The sequence below is a fragment of the Oncorhynchus mykiss genome, chromosome 7 (assembly GCF_057628025.1).
Source record: "Oncorhynchus mykiss isolate SJ-2025 chromosome 7, ASM5762802v1, whole genome shotgun sequence".
NCBI classification, from domain to species: domain Eukaryota; kingdom Metazoa; phylum Chordata; class Actinopteri; order Salmoniformes; family Salmonidae; genus Oncorhynchus; species Oncorhynchus mykiss.
Window position 1 is genome coordinate 49,462,413 of NC_143028.1, and position 21,755 is coordinate 49,484,167.

Sequence of the window (21,755 nt, forward strand, 5' to 3'; positions counted from 1 at the left end):
CTGCTTTTCTATTTCTTTTTTGGACAACATTTACTTTTACTTCACTACATTCCTAAAGAAAATAATGTACTTTTTCTTCTCTACATTTTCCCTCACATGCAAAAGTACTTGTTAAATTTTGAACGCTTAACAGGACAGGAAAATTGTCCAATTCACGCACTTATCAAGATAACACGTGGGCATCCCTTCTGCCTCTGATCTGGCGGACTCACTAAACACTAATGCATAATTTGTAAATTATGTCTGAGTGTTGGAGTGTGCCACTGGCTATCTGTACAATTTAAAAACAAGAACATGTAATCTGCTTTACTTAATATAAGAAATGTGAAATTATTTATACTTTTACTTTTGATACTTTAGTTTATTTTAGCAATTACATGTATTTTTTATACTTAAGTATATTTACATTCGAAAACTTTTACTCATGTAGTATCTTACTGGCTGAGTAACTTTCTACTAAGGTATCTATACTTTACTCAAGTATCACAACTGGGTACTTTTCACGCCACTGCAGAAATCAAAGTCAATATTCAGACCACTAGAGGTCAATGTTTTTAAACAGGATATCCAGTAGGCATTCCTCCTCCGTAGTAGTAGGACCTCGATGTTACCTACTCTCCTTTGTAGAGCAACATGCTCAATGCCTGTGTACATTCTGAGAACTACATGTTTCTTAGAGATTGGTGAGAGCGTGGTTGTCCTATGGTTATTTTGCATACAACCTTCCACAACTTTCTGGGAATGGTTGAGGGTAGTTGCTTGGTTTTGGAACATTCTCAGCACATTTAAGGAATTTGACAAAAAAAACACTATTTTCTTAGAATTTCATTATTTTAACAGAACGTTTCCTAAAAGTACAAACATGGTCTTTCAATTTTGGTAATGCTCTTGGAACGTTCTCAAACTGGTTTGACATTGGGAATGTTCTCAAATAGTTCAGCTCTTCTGTGGGAATTCCAGTACTTCAGCATAATGTTTCCTACATGTTTCCTCATGGTTCTATTCAAGCTAATGCTCTCAAATTATTCTGAAAACGTTAAGAAAAGTTCAATAAAAACGTCAAGAAAACTTTAGTAACATTCAGAGAACGTTCTAAGAATGTTATTTAAAAAGAGTAACTTCCATGATTTTTATTACATCAAAAACCAGATGTTTTAAGATTAGTTATTAGAAACACGTCAATTCTGGTCTTAATTTTGACAGTTTGTATATATTTATTTTGTCTATTAGTAGTAAATTAGTAGTAAATCTAGCTGTTTTTGCCCCTATAGCGGTTCAACTCTACCATTGAAATCGTGATGCAGAGGCACCTTGAGAAGGTACCTCTACGTTATCTCAACTGAGGGCTTCTGTATGAAATCCGCTCCCTTCTAGATGTTCTGGGTAGTACCACCTCAAGGCTTACTAAAAAAGCAGGTGACAGTGCGCCTTATTTGGCAATGGTATTGGTACTCTCAGTGGAGTTTGCCAATATATTTTGCATGATGCTTCCTTGACTTGACTACTGACATTACACAAAATTCAAAAGGCAGTAAGACACATTTACATTTTTGACAGTTTTTGCTTATCTTTTCATACACATCTATGTGCTTTTACAAAGAAAAACAAAACATGTAGGCTATCAGAATTCTATGTTTATATTCGTAGCTACATCGATCAAAACAAGAAATAGATGACAATGGTATTCTTGTCAATTATTTGTCATGTATTGTCATGTTGTGTCTTGTTTCTGTCCTTTCCCTTCACCCTGTCTCCCTCTGCTGGTCGTTATTAGGTTACCTTTTCTCCCCCTCTTTCCCCCAGCTGTTCCTTGTCTCCTCCTAACTACCTCGTCACCCCTTTTCCCACCTGTTCCCTTTTTCCCTCTGATTAGTCCTCTATATCTCTCTCTGTTTTTGTTCCTGTCTTTGTCGGATTCTTGTTTGTGTTTTTCATGCCTGAACCAGACTATCGTCATGTTTGCTGCAACCTTGTCCTGTCCTGTCGGAATCTGCCGGTCCATCTGAGCCTACCTATGTTTTGTTATTAAAGAAGTTCTGTTTACGTTAATTCGCTTTTGGGTCCTCATTCACGCACCGTAACAGAAGAATCCGACCAAGAATGGACCCAGCGACTTCGGATCCTCTCCACTCAGCCGTCGAGATCCAGGGAGCGATGCTAGGCAGACACGAGCAGGAAGTGTCTGCTGCTCGACATGCCGTTGAGACCCTGGCCGCCCAAGTCTCCAACCTCACAGAACAGGTTCACCATCTCCGCCTCGATCCACCGGCCACTTCCAGGGCTTTCGAATCTCCGGAGCCCAGAATCAATAACCCGCCGTGTTACTCTGGGGAGCCCACTGAATGCCGCTCGTTCCTCACCCAGTGTGATATTGTGTTTTCTCTCCATCCCAACACTTACTCCAGGAGCACTGCTCGTGTCGCCTACGTCATATCTCTCCTTACTGGACGGGCTCGTGAGTGGGGCACGGCAATCTGGGAGGCAAGGGCTGAGTGTACTAACCAGTATCAGGACTTTAAGGAGGAGATGATACGGGTTTTTGATCAATCTGTTTTTGGGGAGGAGGCTTCCAGGGCCCTGTCTTCCCTATGTCAAGGTAATCGATCCATAACAGACTACTCTATTGAGTTTCGCACTCTTGCTGCCTCCAGTGGCTGGAACGAGCCGGCTTTGCTCGCTCGTTTTCTGGAGGGTCTCCGCGCAGAGGTAAAGGATGAGATTCTCTCCCGGGAGGTTCCTTCCAGCGTGGATTCCTTGATTGAACTCGCTATTCGCATTGAGCGACGGGTTGATCTTCGTCACCGAGCTCGTGGAAAGGAGCTCGCGTTCTCCGTTGCCCCCCTCTCCGCATCACTACCATCTTCCTCTGCCGGCTCGGGTGCTGAGCCTATGCAGCTGGGAGGTATCCGCATCTCGACTAAGGAGAGGGAACGGAGAATCACCAACCGCCTCTGTCTCTATTGCGGTTCTGCTGGTCATTTTGTCACTTCATGTCCAGTCAAAGCCAAGAGCTCATCAGTAAGCGGAGGGCTACTGGTGAGCGCTACTACTCCTGTCTCTCCTTCAAGATCCTGCACTACCTTGTCGGTCCATCTACGCTGGACCGGTTCGTCAGCTTCCTGCAGTGCCTTAATAGACTCTGGGGCGGAGGGCTGTTTTATGGACGAGACCTGGGCTCGGGAACATAACATTCCTCTCAGACAGTTAAGGGAGCCCACGGCCTTGTTCGCTTTGGATGGTAGTCCTCTCCCCAGGATTCAGCGTGAGACGCTACCTTTAACCCTCACTGTCTCTGGTAATCATAGCGAAACCATTTCTTTTTTAATTTTTCGTTCACCTTTTACACCTGTTGTTTTGGGCCATCCCTGGCTAGTTTGTCATAATCCTTCTATTAATTGGTCTAGTAATTCTATCCTCTCCTGGAACGTCTCTTGTCATGTGAAATGTTTAATGTCTGCTATCCCTCCTGTTTCCTCTGTCTCTTCTTCACAGGAGGAGCCTGGTGATTTGACAGGGGTGCCGGAGGAATATCACGATCTGCGCACGGTGTTCAGTCGGTCCAGGGCCACCTCTCTTCCTCCACACCGGTCGTATGATTGTAGTATTGATCTCCTTCCGGGAACCACTCCCCCCCGGGGTAGACTATACTCTCTGTCGGCTCCCGAACGTAAGGCTCTCGAAGATTATTTGTCTGTAGCTCTTGACGCCGGTACCATAGTCCCCTCCTCCTCTCCCGCCGGAGCGGGGGTTTTTTTTGTCAAGAAGAAGGACGGGTCTCTGCGCCCCTGCATAGATTATCGAGGGCTGAATGACATAACAGTGAAGAATCGTTATCCGCTTCCTCTTATGTCTTCAGCCTTCGAGATCCTGCAGGGAGCCAGGTTTTTCACTAAGTTGGACCTTCGTAACGCTTACCATCTCGTGCGCATCAGGGAGGGGGACGAGTGGAAGACGGCGTTTAACACTCCGTTAGGGCACTTTGAATACCGGGTTCTTCCTTTCGGCCTCGCTAACGCTCCAGCTGTCTTTCAGGCATTAGTCAATGATGTCCTGAGAGACATGCTGAACATCTTTGTTTTCGTTTACCTTGACGATATCCTGATTTTTTCACCGTCACTCCAGATTCATGTTCAGCAAGTTCGACGTGTCCTCCAACGCCTTTTAGAGAATTGTCTTTTTGTGAAGGCTGAGAAGTGCACTTTTCATGCCTCCTCCGTCACATTTCTCAGTTCTGTTATTTCCGCTGAAGGCATTAAGATGGACCCCGCTAAGGTCCAAGCTGTCATTGATTGGCCCGTCCCTAAGTCACGCGTCGAGCTGCAGCGCTTTCTCGGCTTCGCGAACTTCTATCGTCGTTTCATCCGTAATTTCGGTCAGGTGGCAGCTCCTCTCACAGCCCTTACTTCTGTCAAGACGTGCTTTAAGTGGTCCGTTTCCGCCCAGGGAGCTTTTGATCTCCTCAAGAATCGTTTTACATCCGCTCCTATCCTTGTTACACCTGACGTCTCTAGACAGTTCGTTGTCGAGGTTGACGCGTCAGAGGTGGGCGTGGGAGCCATTCTTTCTCAGCGCTCCCTCTCTGACGACAAGGTCCACCCATGCGCGTATTTTTCTCATCGCCTGTCGCCGTCGGAACGTAACTATGATGTGGGAAACCGCGAACTGCTCGCCATCCGCTTAGCCCTAGGCGAATGGCGACAGTGGTTGGAGGGGGCGACCGTTCCTTTTGTCGTTTGGACTGACCATAGGAACCTTGAGTACATCCGTTCTGCCAAACGACTTAATGTGCGTCAGGCGCGTTGGGCGCTGTTTTTCGCTCGTTTCGAGTTCGTGATTTCTTATCGTCCGGGCTCTAAGAACACCAAGCCTGATGCTTTATCTCGTCTCTTCAGTTCTTCAGTAGCCTCCACTGACCCCGAGGGGATTCTCCCTGAGGGGCGTGTTGTCGGGTTGACTGTCTGGGGAATTGAGAGGCAGGTAAAGCAAGCACTCACTCACACTCCGTCGCCGCGCGCTTGTCCTAGGAACCTTCTTTTCGTTCCCGTTCCTACTCGTCTGGCCGTTCTTCAGTGGGCTCACTCTGCCAAGTTAGCCGGCCACCCTGGCGTTCGGGGTACGCTTGCTTCCATTCGCCAGCGTTTTTGGTGGCCCACCCGGGAGCATGACACGCGTCGTTTCGTGGCTGCTTGTTCGGTCTGCGCGCAGACTAGGTCCGGTAACTCCCCTCCTGCCGGCCGTCTCAGGCCGCTTCCCATTCCCTCTCGACCGTGGTCTCACATCGCCTTAGATTTTGTCACCGGACTGCCTTCGTCAGCGGGGAAGACTGTTATTCTTACGGTTGTCGACAGGTTCTCTAAGGCGGCTCATTTTATTCCCCTTGCTAAGCTTCCTTCTGCTAAAGAGACGGCACAAATCATCATCGAGAATGTTTTCAGAATTCATGGCCTTCCGTCAGACGTCGTTTCGGACAGAGGTCCGCAATTCACGTCTCAATTTTGGAGGGAGTTTTGCCGTTTGATTGGGGCTTCCGTCAGTCTCTCTTCCGGCTTTCACCCCCAGTCTAACGGTCAAGCAGAACGGGCCAATCAGACTATTGGTCGCATCTTACGCAGTCTTTCTTTTCGCAACCCTGCGTCTTGGTCAGAACAGCTCCCCTGGGCAGAATACGCCCACAACTCGCTTCCTTCGTCTGCGACCGGGCTATCTCCTTTTCAGAGTAGCCTCGGGTACCAGCCTCCGCTGTTCTCATCTCAGTTCGCCGAGTCCAGCGTCCCCTCCGCTCAGGCTTTTGTCCAACGTTGCGAGCGCACCTGGAAGAGGGTCAGGTCTGCACTTTGCCGTTATAGGGCGCAGACTGTGAGAGCTGCTAATAAGCGTAGAACTAAGAGTCCTAGATATTGTCGCGGTCAGAGAGTTTGGCTCTCCACTCAGAACCTTCCCCTTAAGACCGCTTCTCGCAAGTTGACCCCGCGGTTCATTGGTCCGTTCCGTATTTCTCGGATCATTAATCCTGTCGCAGTGCGACTTCTTCTTCCGCGATATCTTCGTCGCGTCCACCCGGTCTTCCATGTCTCCTGTGTCAAGCCCGTTCTTCGCGCCCCCGCTCGTCTTCCCCCCCCCCCCATCCTTGTCGAGGGCGCACCCATCTACAGGGTCCGTAGGATTTTGGACATGCGTCCTCGGGGCCGTGGTCATCAGTACCTAGTAGATTGGGAGGGGTACGGTCCTGAGGAGAGGAGTTGGGTTCCCTCTCGGGACGTGCTGGACCGTGCGCTGATCGATGATTTCCTCCGTTGCCGCCAGGTTTCCTCCTCGAGTGCGCCAGGAGGCGCTCGGTGAGTGGGGGGGTACTGTCATGTATTGTCATGTTGTGTCTTGTTTCTGTCCTTTCCCTTCACCCTGTCTCCCTCTGCTGGTCGTTATTAGGTTACCTTTTCTCCCCCTCTTTCCCCCAGCTGTTCCTTGTCTCCTCCTAACTACCTCGTCACCCCTTTTCCCACCTGTTCCCTTTTTCCCTCTGATTAGTCCTCTATATCTCTCTCTGTTTTTGTTCCTGTCTTTGTCGGATTCTTGTTTGTGTTTTTCATGCCTGAACCAGACTATCGTCATGTTTGCTGCAACCTTGTCCTGTCCTGTCGGAATCTGCCGGTCCATCTGAGCCTACCTATGTTTTGTTATTAAAGAAGTTCTGTTTACGTTAATTCGCTTTTGGGTCCTCATTCACGCACCGTAACATTATTTGTATATTTTCACTACCATGTCTGATTGGTGGCGTAGTCTGCTAAAACAGTTGGCTCATATTTAGTCGTTATGAGTTCTAATCCCACATGGAGCAGTTGTCTTTTATTTATTTTTTAAACAATGTAATTTACAATATTCATCCCATGCCCACACACTTCTAATTCTGAAAAGTGAAAGCATACCTGTGAGAGGGGTCGCCCTGGTACTATAGTAGTTGTAGGTTTTTATGCAGTTCCCAAGACCAGTCTGTGAGTTACTTTGACCACTGGAAAAATAGTTATTTCGTAAATACTGCAATGAGGGTTGGATTGAATTGAGCCCCTAATCCTTCATTTGCAAGGTGATGATTGCACTTTTCTTCCCAACACAATACCGCAATAAATGTCAGGCCACATTTTTTTTTTTGAATTTGCCCCCATGGGGTATTCAAATTTACACCGCAAGTGGCAATAGATGTCAGGAACTCGGCGTTGTGCCACTGTGAGCTAACTGTCCAGAGCCGTATTTGTATGCAATGCACATAATTCTATTTTCAGAGCGTGCCAGTGGACTTCTGGTAAGTATGCTTTAGTGATAAAGTGTTGGGATCAGGTACAACTAGGTTTACCCACCCCAAAAATGAATATTTATAAGCAATTTCCCCCACCCACAACTTCTCACCAGAATGCTTTTTTAAATGTATTTAAAGGTATTGGGCAAAGGCTGAAATTAGAGGTGAGAGTTACTCTTTAAAAACATACATTCCATTCTGAGAACGTGAAGATAAGGTTCCATAAAAACAATCTTAAGTGTGTTCATGTGTGTTGGCCTGATCTTAATCCGTGCTTGTTTCCTTTGAAATGGGGTCTATTTGGATAGACTGAAATGAACAGCTGTGTAAAAAAAATACAGTATCATTGCACCATTCTGGTGGCACTTTGGACTAATTCAATGGATAGAGAATAGAAGATTGTGTTCGAAGCTCATTGATCCCATGTCAAAATAAAATGTGTTTGCATGATTAATGCCAAAGGAAATTATATTCCATATGTTCAAACAAGTTAACTGAAAGTAAGTTAGCAATGTTATTGAATGTCTTATTGAAACATTCAATGAAAGTTTTAAGAAAGTTATTCAAAAACCTTGAAATAACCTATAATTTCCATTCTCAGTGTTAATAAAACCTCTCATGAAAACCTTCAAGGAACCAGAGTAATATGTTCTCACAACCTCCCTGCAACCTAAAAAATAAATGTTACTAGAACATGCAAAATTGTAACTACTACAGTATGTCAGGAATCATATTGCTTTGTTCCCATAACCAATATAAAACCAAAAATATACATTCCCACAACTTCCAAGGACAAATGTGCGCTACCTGGGATTACATTGATATGTCACAGTCACTACCTCTGAAAATCACAGTTTTCCTCTGTAAAGGAGGAATTTAGCCATTTTTAACATTCAGCATCAGTATTATTTCTAACAAAGATACACTACATGACCAAAAGGATGTGGACACCTGCTCGTCGAACATCTCATTCCAAAATCATGGGCAGTAATATGGAGTTGGTCCACCCTTTGCTGCTATAACAGCCTCCACTCTTCTGGGAAGGCTTCCACTAAATGTTGGAACATTGCTGCGGGGACTTGCTTCCATTCAGCCACAAGAGTATTAGTGAGGTCGGACACGGATGTTGGACACTGATGTTGGGCGATTAGGCCTGGCTCACACAGTCTATCTTACATTCACCCCAAAGGTGTTTGATGGGATTGAGGTCAGGGCTCTGTGCAGGCCAGTCAAGTTCTTCCACATCAACTTCGACAAACCATCTCTGTATGGACCTCGCTTTGTGCACAGGGGCATTGTCATGCTAAAACAGGAAAGGGCCTTCCCCAAACTTTTGCCGTGAATAGTCTAGAATGCCATTGTATGCTGTAGTGTTAAAATTTCCCTTCACTGGAACTCAGGCGCCTAGCCCAAACCATGAAAAACAGTCCCAGACCATTATTCTTCCTCCACCAAACTTTACAGTTGGCACTGTGCATTAGGGCAGGTAGCGTTTCTCCTGGCATCCGCCAAACCCAGATTCGTCCTTTGGACTGCCAGATGGTGAAGTGTGATTCATCACTCCAGAGAATGAGTTTCCACTGTTCCAGAGTACAATGGCGGCGAGCTTCACAACACTCCAGCTGACGCTTGGCATTGTGCATAATGATCTTTCTCTTGTGTGCGGCTGCTCGGCCATGGAAACCCATTTCATTAAGCTCCCGACTAACAGTTATCCTGCTGACGTTGCTTCAGAGGCAGTTTGAAACTCGGTAGTGAGTGTTGCAACCGAGGACAGACGATTTTTCAGCGGCCCCTTTCTGTGAGCTAGTGTGGCTTACCAATTTGCATTGTAGCCGTTGTTGCTCTTAGACATTTCCATTTCACAAAAACAGCACTTACAGTTGACAGGGGCAACTCTAGCAGGGCAGAAATTTGACGAACTGACTTGTTGGAAAGGCGGCATCCTATGACGATGGCCACGTTGGTATTTTATTAGGATCCCCATTAGCTGTTGCAAAAGCAGCAGCTACTCTTCCTGGGGTCCACACAAAACATGAAACATAATACAGAATGACATAATACAGAACATCATTAGATACAGCTCAAGGACAGAACTACATACATTTTTAAAATGGCACACGTAGCCTACATATCAATGTATATACACAAACTATCCAGGTCAACTAGGGGAGAGGCGTTGTGCTGCGATGTGTTGCTTTATCTGTTTTTTGAAACCAAGTTTGCTGTTTATTTGAGCAATATGAGATGGAAGGAAGTTTCATGCAATAAGGGCTCTATATAATACTGTACGTTTTCTTGATTTTTTTCTGGATTTGGGGACTATGAAAAGACCCCTGGTGGCATGTCTGGTGGGATAAGTGGGTGTGTCAGAGCTGTGTGTAAGTTGACTATGCAAACAATTTGGGATTTCCAACACATTAATATTTCTTACAAAAAGAAGAAGTGATGGAGTCAGTCTCTCCTCAACTCTTAGCCAAGAGAGACTGGCATGCATAGTATTTATATCAGCCCTCTGATTACAATTAAGAGCAAAATGTGCCGCTCTGTTCTGGGCCAGCTGCAGCTTAACTAGGTCTTTCCTTGCCGCACTGAACCACACAACTGGAGAATAATCAAGATTAGACTAAACAAGAGCCTGCAGAACTTGCTTTTTGGAGTGTGATATCAAAAAAGCAGAGCATCTCTTTATTACCATCTTTGCAACCATTGAATCTATATGTTTTGATGGTGACAGTTTACAATGTAAGGTAACGCCAAGTAATTTAGTCTCCTCAACTTGTTCAACAGCCACACCATTCATTACCAGATTCAGCTGAGGTCTAGCACTTAAGGAATGATTTGTTCCAAATACAATGCTCTTAGTTTTAGAGATATTCAGGACCAGTTTATTACTGGCCACCCATTCCAAAACAGACTGCAACACTTTGTTAAGGGTTTCAATGTCTTCATTAGTTGTGGTTGCTGATGCATATATGGTTGAATCATCAGCATATATGGACAAACATGCTTTGTTTAATGCCAGTGGCAGGTCATTGATAAAAATAGAAAAGAGTAGAGGGCCTAGAGAGCTGCCCTGCGGTACACCACACTTTACATGTTTGACATTAGAGAAGCTTCCATTAAAGAAAACCCTTTGAGTTATATTAGATAGACAGCTCTGAATCCACAATATGGCAGCGGTTGAAAGCCATAGCACTTAAGTTTTTTCAACAAAAGTTTATGGTCAATGATATCAAAGGCTGCACTGAAATCTAACAGTACAGCTCCCATAATCTTCTTATTATCAATTCCTTTAACCAATCATCAGTCATTTGTGTCAGTGCAGTACATGTTGAGTGCCCTTCTCTATAAGCATGCTGAAAGTCTGTTGTTAATTTGTTTACAGAAAAATATCATTGTATTTGGTCAAACACAATTTTTTCCAACAGTTTGCTAAGAGCTGGCAGCAAGCTTATAGGTTTGCTGTTAGAACCAGTAAAGGCCGCTTTATCACTGTTGGGTAGCGGAATTACTTTGGCTTCCCTCCAGGCCTGAGGACAAAGACTTTCCTTAATGCTCAGATTAAAAATATGACAGATAGGAGTGGCTATAGAGTCAGCCACCATCCTCAGTAGCTTTCCATCTAAATGGTCAATGCCAGGAGGTTTGTCATTGTTGATCGTTAACAATAATTTTTCCACCTCTCCCACACTAACTTTACAAAATTCATACATGCACTGCTTTTCTTTCATTAATAGTTTTTTTTATGCATGAATATAATTGCTCACTGTTTGTTGTGGTCATTTCCTGCCTAAGTTCGCCCACTTTGCCAATTAAATAATCCTTTAAAAAATTGCAACATCAAAAGTTTTTGTCATGAATAAGCAATCTGATTGGATGAAAGATGGAGTTGAATTTGTCTTTCTGCCCATAATTTTATTAACTCAAGTTTTTTTCTATCATTGTTTATATCATTGATCTTATCTTCATAATAAAATGTCTTCTTCTTTTTGTTGAGTTTAGTCACATCGTTTTTAAATTTGCAGTAAGTCCACCAGTCAGATGTGCAGCCAGACGTATAAGTCACTCCTTTTGCCCCATCTCTTTCAACCAAACAGTTTTTTCAATTCCTCATCAATCCATAGAGCCTTAACAGTTCTAACAGTCAGTTTCTTAACAGGTGCATGTTTATCAATAATTGGAAGAAGCAATTTCATAATTTCATCAAGTGCAGCGTCTGGATGCTCCTCAAAGGGGGGGGGGGGGGGTACTGCATTAAGTACTGCAGTGCATCTCCTCCTCATGGACTGCACCAGATTTGCCAGTTCTTGCTGTGAGATGTTACCCCACTCTTCCACCAAGGCACCTGCAAGTTCCCGGACATTTCTGGGGGGAATGGCCCTAGCCCTCTAGTCCCAGACGTGCTCAATGGGATTGAGATCTGGACTCTTTGCTGGCCATGGCAGAACACTGACATTCCTGTCTTGCAGGAAATCACGCACAGAACAAGCAGAATGGCTGGTAGCATTGTCATGCTGGAGGGTCATGTCAGGATGAGCCTGCAGGAAGGGTACCACATGAGGGAGGAGGATGTCTTCCCTTTAATGCACAGAGTTGAGATTGCCTGCAATGACAACAAGCTCAGTCCGATGATGCTGTGACACATCGCCCCAGACCATGACGGACCCTCCACCTCCAAATCGATCCCGCTCCAGAGTACAGGCTTCGGTGTAATGCTCAAATGCAAATCTGACCATCAACCCTGGTGAGACAAAACCACGACTTGTCAGTGAAGAGCACTTTTTGCCAGTCCTGTCTGGTCCAGCAATGGTGGGTTTGTGCCCATAGGCGACGTCGTTGCCGGTGATGTCTGGTGAGGACCTGCCTTACAACAGGCCTACAAGCCTCAGTCCAGCCTCTCTCAGCCTATTGCGGACAGTCTGAGCATTTTTGGTGTAACTCGGGCAGTTGTTGTTGCCATGCAGTACCTGTCCCTTAGGTGTGATGTTGGGATGTACCGATCCTGTGCAGGTGTTGTTACACGTGGTCTGTCACTGCGAGGGCGATCAGCTGTCCGTCCTGTCTCCCTGTCTCGCTGTCTTAGGCGTCTCACAGTACGGATATTGGAATTTATTGCCCTGGCCCATTTGCAGTCCTCATGCCTCCTTGCAGCATGCCTAAGGCATGTTCACGCAGATGAGCAGGGCCCCTGGGCATCTTTCATTTGGTGTTTTTCAGAGTTGGTAGAAAGGCTTCTCTATAGTGACCTAAGTTTTCATAACTGTGACCTTAATTGCCTACCATCTGTAAACTGTTAAGTGTCTTAACGACCATTCCACAGGGGCTTGTTCATTAATTGTTTATGGTTCATTCAACAAGCATTGGAAACAGTGTTTAAACCCTTTACAATAAAGATCTGTGAAGTTATTGGATTTTTACGAATTAACTTTGAAAGACAGGGTCCTGAAAAAGGGATGTTTCTTTTTTTGTATTTTTGTTTATATTAGCCCACACAGCTATAGCATGCTAAGTTTAGGACCTCATATTGAAGCTTTTAGAGAACACAAGCCCCCAACTGATGTATACAACAATCTTTAAATTATCTACTTTGGTTTAGATACAAGCATCATGAAACCTCATTTGACATAGTGAAAATACATTTTTGGGGACCTAAGTTTGCTTACCACTTTTTCAATGTGGTTTCTTCCTTCACAGACTACATGAAATGATGACCTCTTCCTAAATATTTGGTCAAATTATACATTTTGTGTATGGTCACATATAAACAAGGGTGGCTCAACATACCCCACTCTCCCCTAACGCACTCACAACTCCATGGCCTAGTATGAATCTCCCTCTGCAACTCTGTTTCCATGCTGTATTTTACTTGACATAATATAGGATGCTTATGTTGTCGATTTTGAAAAGGTACCGGGTGGGTCTTGAGTTTGAGATAAAGCATATGATCATGTGTGTGGTTTAGCTACAGGTGAGTGAGAATATATACCATGACCATGTGTGAGCCTTGCTTTCTCTGTAGGCAGTGAAGGAGCTGCAGACATCGGCCTGTGAGGCTATTATCATGCTGAGGGCCATGATAGGAGCGGTGGGCTCCAATATGGAGGAAGAGGAGAATGCAATCTGCAACATCTTCACCAGTATGCAGGTAAGGACTCTTTTCAGGACTCTACAGGACTCTTTTCAGGTCACCTGAAATGTATTAAATAAGCATTGTGAAATTTAACTATCTAGGTGCAACACAATGAAAATGATTCTACATTTGAATATGTGATATGCCCTTTACATGGAATATATAACTCTGAAGATGCTATGATGGGGCCTCACCACTGGGTGACTCTCTTGCTCTTTTTGTTAAAAGATTGCAAGGGTCTTCAGCTCTCAACAAAAACTCCATGAATGGACCAAACCCATACTGGTTCAATTACAAGACAATGTGTACCACAAAATTACATTTTAGAGGAAATGAATCAGAAGTTAAATCCTCAGACAGTTATTTTGAAAAATGGAGGGTGGCAAACAAGGCCAACAGTCTTTTTCACAGTAGACCGACTACTAGCAGACGTTTTCATATCCATTTTCCTTGTGGTTAACTTTTTCTCTGCTCTCATCTGACAGGAAAGACTGGCTGAGAGGAAGAACATTCTGTTGCGAGCGGCTCAAAGGTACTGCATTACTTTGCTATGAAACTGTTGCTTTGATAACAGAAAAACTATGGATAGGCAATCTGATTGGCATGGATTGAATTTAGCGATTTTCCCTAGGTCTCAATGTGCTTTACATTGTACAGTTTGTACATAGTTAGCAAATCTAATTTACCAACATGAATGTATTGCAGCGATTATATGTTACACCCTGGTGTAGGCTAGTTTCTATTTGGCCCCAAGAGATAGACTTCACAGTAAACAATTCAAACAAGAATGACTAGGCAAACAGAGTAAGGACTGCTTCAACACAACTACTCATCGTTCCATGTCCACAGCTGCAGTTCATGGTTACATTTAATCAATGAAAATGTGTAGATAACCTCTGGTATTGATATTTACTCTCTGGTAGCAGTCCATCACAACCAGTGGAGCAGGAAGCTAGATCCTGGGGGCCACTGGACTGCAGCATTACTGCCTCTGAAGTCTGTATAGGAGAGAGTGTATCAGGTTGCATTGTGTAGAGATCTTCATTGAGATTTTTGGGCCCCGTGTCCACCATCTTTCTCGGCTCGCTGCCTGGAAGCGGCCCAGTGACTGTCTGGATTCCCAGAAGGGAGTTAAAAGCTATTTATGGCAGGCTGTGTGTTTCCGTCTCAGTGTCTGTCGGTGTGTATGTGTTTGTTACGGAGAGCAGAACATAGATAAGGACCTGGATACATGAAGTATGGGTTTCTGTATTGCATCGAGGGGATAGACGTGTAGTGGAAATGTTGTGTGTGTTTGTAGCCAACATGAAGAAAAGGAGAAGGCGCTAAAGGAGCAGCTCTCACACCTTGCTGCCCTCCTGCCAACCCTGCAGGTTAGATCATCATATCTCTATATCCCCAGGCCTGTAATTAACAGTGTAGGCCAATAACTAGTTGTTACCTAGTTGATACCCATAAATACATTTGACAGTGGTATAGTTTGGCCATTATTAGCTGAACAGTTTATTATTCACAAGCCCTCCAGTGTGGTTGACCTCTGACCCTCTCTGATGCCCTCTCCAAGGTTCACCTGGTCACCTGCTCAGCCTTTCTCAGCTCAGCCAACAAGTTTGAGTTTCTGGACATGGGATATGTGAGTGCTGGCACTTTATATTCTGAAGAGAATCAAAGATAGAATGGGTAAATTAACCAGAGGTTTGCATCAAACATCGTGGCTCTCTCCTCCACAGCAACTAATGGAAAGGCTGAGGAGGATTGTGAAGCTCCCTCATCAACTGCGACCAGTGCAAAGCAGCAAAGTGAGTGTGGCTTGTCTACTCTGTTCTTAAAAAACAATGTGACTTCAATCCACACTGCCCTTACAAAAAAATATTGCTGTTTTGAAACTGCAGTAACTGCAGTCGACTGTGGTATTTTGGACGCAGTATTTGCAACATACTGCAGTTATACTGCACACTGACTGGAATCTTTTTTTGTAAGGATGTCATGTAAAATTAGCATTTAATACTATACACACAGTAAATGTGTTGTCTCTTTCTTCAAAGAAAGGTGCTAACAAGCTCTGACCCAGATGATCTCTCTCTCCCCTCAGATTAACACAGGCTACAGGGTTGAGTTTGCTCGCTGTCTGGAGCCCCTCCTGCTGCTGGGACAGCGCCGCCCAGCCTCCATTACCGGCGCAACTAGTATTGCAGCCCTGTGAGTCTGCTTGGCCTTTAACTCTTGTGCAAAATATTCTTCCCTAATCTCTGTCTTTCAGTGTACAAGTGGAGCTTTTTAATGAGACCAAATCTCTGGACCCAAATGTTTGCACATATAAAATATGAGATGATCTCCTTGAAACATGAGATATAATATAAACAATTCTTGGAAGCACAACTGGCAGATGGTGATAACCACAGAGAGAGGGAAGGAGACTCCATTATGAGCCCCACTATGTCACTTATCCTGTCTGCCTGTAAGCTCTGGGCACAGACATGCTTAGGCTACGTAACTCACCTTTTTGGTGGCGGTCTTCCTGTTATAGCGGGCGCTAGTCCCGTCCTTTCCGTGCCAGAAATACGGGTGATAACAGTGGGCTGGGCCAGAGTGACCAGCGCAAAGCCAGGGTTCCAGGAAACAGCTTTTTCCAGCAAGGCTCTGTGTCTGTCTGGATATCACAACACAGTCTGGATCTCTTGCAAACCTTGACACACATGACAGTATGTCTCTCAATACACACACATACTGGGGTGTCAATGTATTTGGCTGAAGTATAAGATACAGTGAGGATGACTGGACCCAAATTCAAGGACTGAGCTTACACTGGGCTTAGCTGTTACCAGAGTTTTAACAGAATCAAAATGTCCCCTTCCAGAGCCTTGGTTCCTAGTTGGTGTAAGCTATAGTTGTAGGTATTTGACACAGACATAGAGATTCATTTGTTTTCAAAATGGAGCCATTTGTTCTCACAAACTCATTCAGATGCAGACTCTGTCCCTGTCCATGTAGACACAAGGGACGCATGCTCCCTGACCAATTTTCCACATCAATCACTCCCAACTGTTCACAGGTCTGTAACTCCCCCTTTTCCCAAACCCCCAACATACTGACAGTCCTCCCTCCCAACCAGTGCCCCCTCCATGTAGGATACGGAGTGGGTGGGGACGGCACTGAGCAGGCTGGCACTATTTTTATCAGAATTTCACAGAACTCTCCAGGATTCATCTGGTAGCTAGGCACACAGGAGTGGCGGGGCCAATTTGTTCCATGCCATTGATGTCACTGCTTTTGCCAATGTCTTAAATTGGTATCAGTGGTGGGGGCAGCAAGTGGATGCTCAGAGGACTAAATGCGTATGGCAGGGTGAGAAAGAGACATTCACAGCAAACAATCAGAGACTCACTCTCGGGATAGTTCTACTGCTGTATCAGGGCATGTGCCAAGCAAGAAATCAGGACTGAAAGCATTCCAGGGCCCAGGTAAGCTACATGTCTTCCCCAGTTGTGTGCTGATAAACTTTTCCGTAATTATAGAATATCTGTCTTTACCAACTGGCTAATGATATTTCCACCTGTTATATATTCCAGAGTTTATTCCGTGTTTCATTGGTATGATACATAGCCCTCCCTCATTTGTGGACAATTGTAAACTATGACAAATATTTGGTTAAAATTGTAATATTAAGTGTTAGGAAAGTCTGTTAAAGTGGTCTACAGTATTACATTAATCGCTATCTATTACTCCAGTGGTAGTGGTGGTGGTAAGGAGTGAGGGAAAGCCAGGTCAGGGCCCGTCTGTCTGTCTGTCCTGGTTGTCTCTTTGTCTTAAAGCTCACGGGGAGAATTTTATGTTTCCAGTTCAGCCGGGTCTCAAAAGCGACTCAAGTACAGTCTACAATATTTATCATTTCCATTGGTTGCAAATACAGTATATGAAGCAATGGTTCTATTGTTCAAAATGTTATAGCAAAGTAATTTTCTGAACTGGAACTCGGGCAAGCAAATGTTTTACATTGTTAGTTGTAAACATGGTCTTCAGAATGCCATTATCGGAATAGCCTGTGTTGAGTTATGGTTTTGAGGTGCACGCTTCAACTATGAATCACTCTCTCTGGAACATTAGCAGTGAGAACACCTGAATATAATATTGAACATGAGGGACAGTATATTTATATAAAATGGGATAGATAGGCTGTAAAACGTACTCTCTGATATATATATATTTATAGCCTTAAATAAATAACTGTTACTTAGGACGAGGCTTCCCGATGAATGATGCCCTGTGGTTTTATCTCCCCTCCCTCAGGCTCCATTCCCCCTTCTCCATGTCGTGCCGCTCCCCGTCCCTCAGTGACATGCCCCTGGGCTCGGCCGCGGGGAGAAAGTCTACCTCCCACCGCTACATCTGCACCAAGGTCCTCCTGGCAGAGGGGGCCGACACACCCTTCACTGAGCACTGCCGCAACTATGAGAACAGTTACAGGGTGAGTGACATGATCACAATGACAACAACTATGGGTAGAGTGACTTGGCCACTTCACTTGTGATAGGGTGTCTGTGACAGTGTTGGTGCGTGCGTGCGTGCATACATTAATCTGTGTGTTTGACCCAGACCCTCCAGACTGAGATCCAGAACATGAAGGACCAGGTACAGGAGCTACACAGGGACCTGACCAAACACCACTCCCTCATCAACACAGACACCATGGGGGAGATCCTGGACCGCTCCCTGCACATCGACGGACAGATCTCCTCCCAGTACTCCTCTGTGGAGACCATGAGGGCTCTGTTTGAAGAGGTACATCCACAGGCCCCATATCGAACAGCAGCAATATGTTTAGGAGGTCAAGCAGCTTATAGATCATTTACTATATCCGATGTTTTGTGCAGATGAATGACTTGGCCTTGTGAATGATTTGCCCTTATTAAAGGAAGTAAACCATATTTCCCTTTTAGATTTGGGAGGAGACCTTTCAGAGGGTCACTAATGAGCAGGAGATCTATGAAGGTAAGGTTTACCCATTAACTAAACATCAATCTGTTGTATGTACTGTATGTACATTTGGACTTGGTAACATGCATCATGATCTAATCCCATCTTTGGATGTGATGCATGTGCTTTGTTCTGTACTTTGACATGGCATTTGTGTTCGACCACATTCTAGCACAGCTCCAGGACCTGCAGCAGCTGAAGCAGGAGAACTTGTACCTGACCACCATCGCCCGACAGATTGGACCATACATCCTGTCTATCGCCAAGGTTAAAGAGCGCCTAGAACCAAGGTAATAATGATATACGGTTCCCTTACAAACTACAACTCCATCGATACAAAATACAGAAATTCTATGTCAAATAAATAATTAAGTAAAATACTGGTCAAACCAGATTTCAGGAGCCCAAAGAGCTTCATGATGACCGCACAGAAACCATGCTGAAAATCTATGAGGACACCTCTATGGCCATGGACGCACAACACAGGTACCTCGCAACACATAACTGTGGTTAGTCTGTATACTACAGATAATATAAATAATGACCGGAAACTGGGACAGATTCCATTTTATAATCATGAAGGTGTTGAATGCACTATCCGAGCTATGTACCCTCTCTTTGTTTTCCTTGGCAGTGAAGACCACACCTGTCCCACTGACAGTGACTGGGAAAAGAACATGGATAACCGCTCCCTTATCATACAGTCTGATGAGGCTTCCATCAAGACCAATGACTACCATTGGCCAGGAAGGCAGACAGCCAATTACAATGAGATGCCATTATAAAGCAGAATGTTACACTTTCCCCTCCCCCCTGTTTCCTGTGTGGCCTCCAGCTCAACACAACAGGACAGGGACAGCATGTGACATTCTCCTCTGTTCAGATAGTCGCTCCTGACATTTCATGGTGACATTTCTTGGCAGGGAGGTGTTGTCATCCGCTCAGAGGTGAGTCCTTAGACAAACAGGTCTCAGAGGACTCCACTGACACTCACTGGACTCAATGACTAACAAACTGGAGTCAATGGACTCACTGAGAGGGCGGTGAATCCCCTCCAATCTCACTAGTCAATGTGAAAAGATCAATCTGATGGACCAGTAGAACACCTCATTATGGACTGAATGGATGGAGGATCTGGAGTTTTATGCTGAGGAAGTGACTGTGACTACCATGTCTCAATCAACAATGCATGGTTTTAGACCTGCAATAACATACAGAGGGAGAGTGCTTCCTCAGTTGATATTTCTAAAATGGTCATATGTTGTTATGCTGTGTTGTCCTGAAAGGGCTATTCGTTTGATTGTATGGTTCTAAAACCGACGGTTGTATTTGTATCATATGATCACTAGTTATATACAGTACATAGTGGAATGTATCTGGTGATGTATGGCTTGTTGGTCCTCATCCTCAGGTCATAGATAGTGCTGGTGTGACCTCAGTAAATACAACAGTCAAATGTAATGATGCACATCAACTTGTGCATTAATCATGGAGAAACTGGGTGAGTATTGTCAGTGTGGTTTCCTTAAATTACCCAAGAATATGCAGCAAATTGGTGAAGCCGAGCTTATGTGAGGGAAGCAATTGCTAAAATGTTGCGTCAGGCGCTGCTCCAGAATCTCCCATGTGTTCAATTAGGTTGAGAGCTGGTGACTGAGACGGCCATGGCATATGGTTTACATCGTTGTCATCCTCATCAAACCATTCAGTGACCACTCGTGCCCTGTGGATGGAGGAATTGTCATCCTATGGGGGCATAGCCATGGTAGCCGTAATACCCCATAATGACAAATGCGAAAAACAGTTTTTTAGAAATGTTTGCAAATGTATAAAAAACAGAAATACCTTATTTAGATAAGTATTCAGACCCCTTGCTATGAGTCTCAAAATTGAGCTCAGGTGCATCCTGTTTCCATTGATCATCCTTGAGATATTTCTACAACTTGATTGGATTCCACCTGTGTGTTCATTTAAATTGATTGGAGACGATTTGGAAAGGCATACACCTGTCTATATAAGGTCCCACAGTTGAACGTGCATGTCAGAGCAAAAACCAAACCATGAGGTTGAAGGAATTGCACATAGAGCTCTGAGACAGGATTGTGTCGAGGCACAGATCTGGGGAAGGGTACAAAAACATTTCTGTGGCACTGAAGGTCCCCAAGCACATTGTGGCCTCCATTATTCTTAAATGGAAAAAGTTTGGAAACCAGCAAGACTCGTCCTAGAGCTGGCCGCCCGGACAAACTGAGCAATCGGGGAAAAAGGGCCTTGGCCAGGGAGGTGACCAAGAACCCAATGGTCACTCTGACAGAGCTCTAGAGTTCCTCTGTTGGGATAGGAGAACCTTCCAGAAGGACAACCATCTCTGCAGCACTCCACCAATCAGGACTTTATGGTAGAGTGGCCAGACAGAAGTCACTTCTCAGTAAAGGCACATGACAGCCCACTTGGAGTTTGCCAAAAGGCACCTAAAGACTCTCAGACCTTGAGAAACAAGATTCTCTGGTCTGATGAAACCAAGCTTGAACTCTTTGGCCTGAATGCCAAGCATCTCGTCTGGAGCACACAGCCAAGACAACGCAGGAGTGGTTTCGGGACAAGTCTCCGAATGTCCGTGAGGGGCCCAGCCAGACCCCGGACTTGAGCCCGATCGAACATCTCTGGAGAGACCTGAAAATAGCTGTGCAGCAATGCTCCCCATCCAATCTGACAGAGCTTGAAAGGATCTGCAGAAAAGAATGGGAGAAACTCCCCAAATACAGGTGTTCCAAGCCTGTAGCGTCATACCCAAGAAGACTCTAGGCTGTAATTGCTGCCAAAGGTACTGAATACTTATGTAAATGTGAAATGTTTTTTATTATTTAATAAATTAGCAAACTTTTCTGAAACTGTTTTTGTTTTGCTTAGTCATTATGGGGTAATGTGTGCAGATTGATGAGGATTTAAAAAAAATCTATTTTAGAATAAGGCTGTTACCTAACAAAATTTTGAAAACGCCAAGGGGTCTGAATACTTTCCGAAGGCACTGTATGTGGAAGTATCTGCTGTCAATATACTTTGAATCGCTCATTAAGTGTTTTCATTATTGTGTCAGTTACCTATAAATATTTATCTGGTGTAAATACTATTCCTTATTTGTCCTTTCCCATTTTCTTGTATGTTTCTTTTTTTGTTTGTCTGTTGAAGACATGTCCATACAAAAACGTATTCCCATATTATAAGAAAGTCGTTGCTTCACCAGTAATTAATATCCCCTTTGTATTGTGGATAGAAGCAGGAATGACCTCTATGCAGGAAAACCAGGCCTACATACAGATGGATGATGTAGAGCAGAGGGTGAAGGTTATTTACGTT

At 44.4% G+C, this 21,755-nt stretch overlaps 1 protein-coding gene across 2 annotated transcripts in view; it reads left to right on the top strand.

Moving 5' to 3' along the window:
- Nucleotides 1-21,528, top strand: part of LOC110528007 (RING finger protein 207) — a 28,932-nt gene extending 7,404 nt beyond the window's left edge. For both annotated transcript variants that reach the window (XM_090241218.1, XM_021609778.3), the window contains 12 exons: nucleotides 13,314-13,439; nucleotides 13,910-13,956; nucleotides 14,725-14,797; nucleotides 14,989-15,057; nucleotides 15,155-15,223; nucleotides 15,517-15,623; nucleotides 17,712-17,889; nucleotides 18,018-18,203; nucleotides 18,362-18,413; nucleotides 18,571-18,688; nucleotides 18,792-18,884; nucleotides 19,033-21,528. In XM_090241218.1, the coding sequence (XP_090097344.1) occupies nucleotides 13,314-13,439; nucleotides 13,910-13,956; nucleotides 14,725-14,797; nucleotides 14,989-15,057; nucleotides 15,155-15,223; nucleotides 15,517-15,623; nucleotides 17,712-17,889; nucleotides 18,018-18,203; nucleotides 18,362-18,413; nucleotides 18,571-18,688; nucleotides 18,792-18,884; nucleotides 19,033-19,183 (1,269 nt within the window). In that variant the 3' untranslated portion in view covers nucleotides 19,184-21,528. The remainder of the gene's footprint in view (nucleotides 1-13,313; nucleotides 13,440-13,909; nucleotides 13,957-14,724; nucleotides 14,798-14,988; nucleotides 15,058-15,154; nucleotides 15,224-15,516; nucleotides 15,624-17,711; nucleotides 17,890-18,017; nucleotides 18,204-18,361; nucleotides 18,414-18,570; nucleotides 18,689-18,791; nucleotides 18,885-19,032) is intronic.
- Nucleotides 21,529-21,755: the final 227 nt, after the last annotated feature.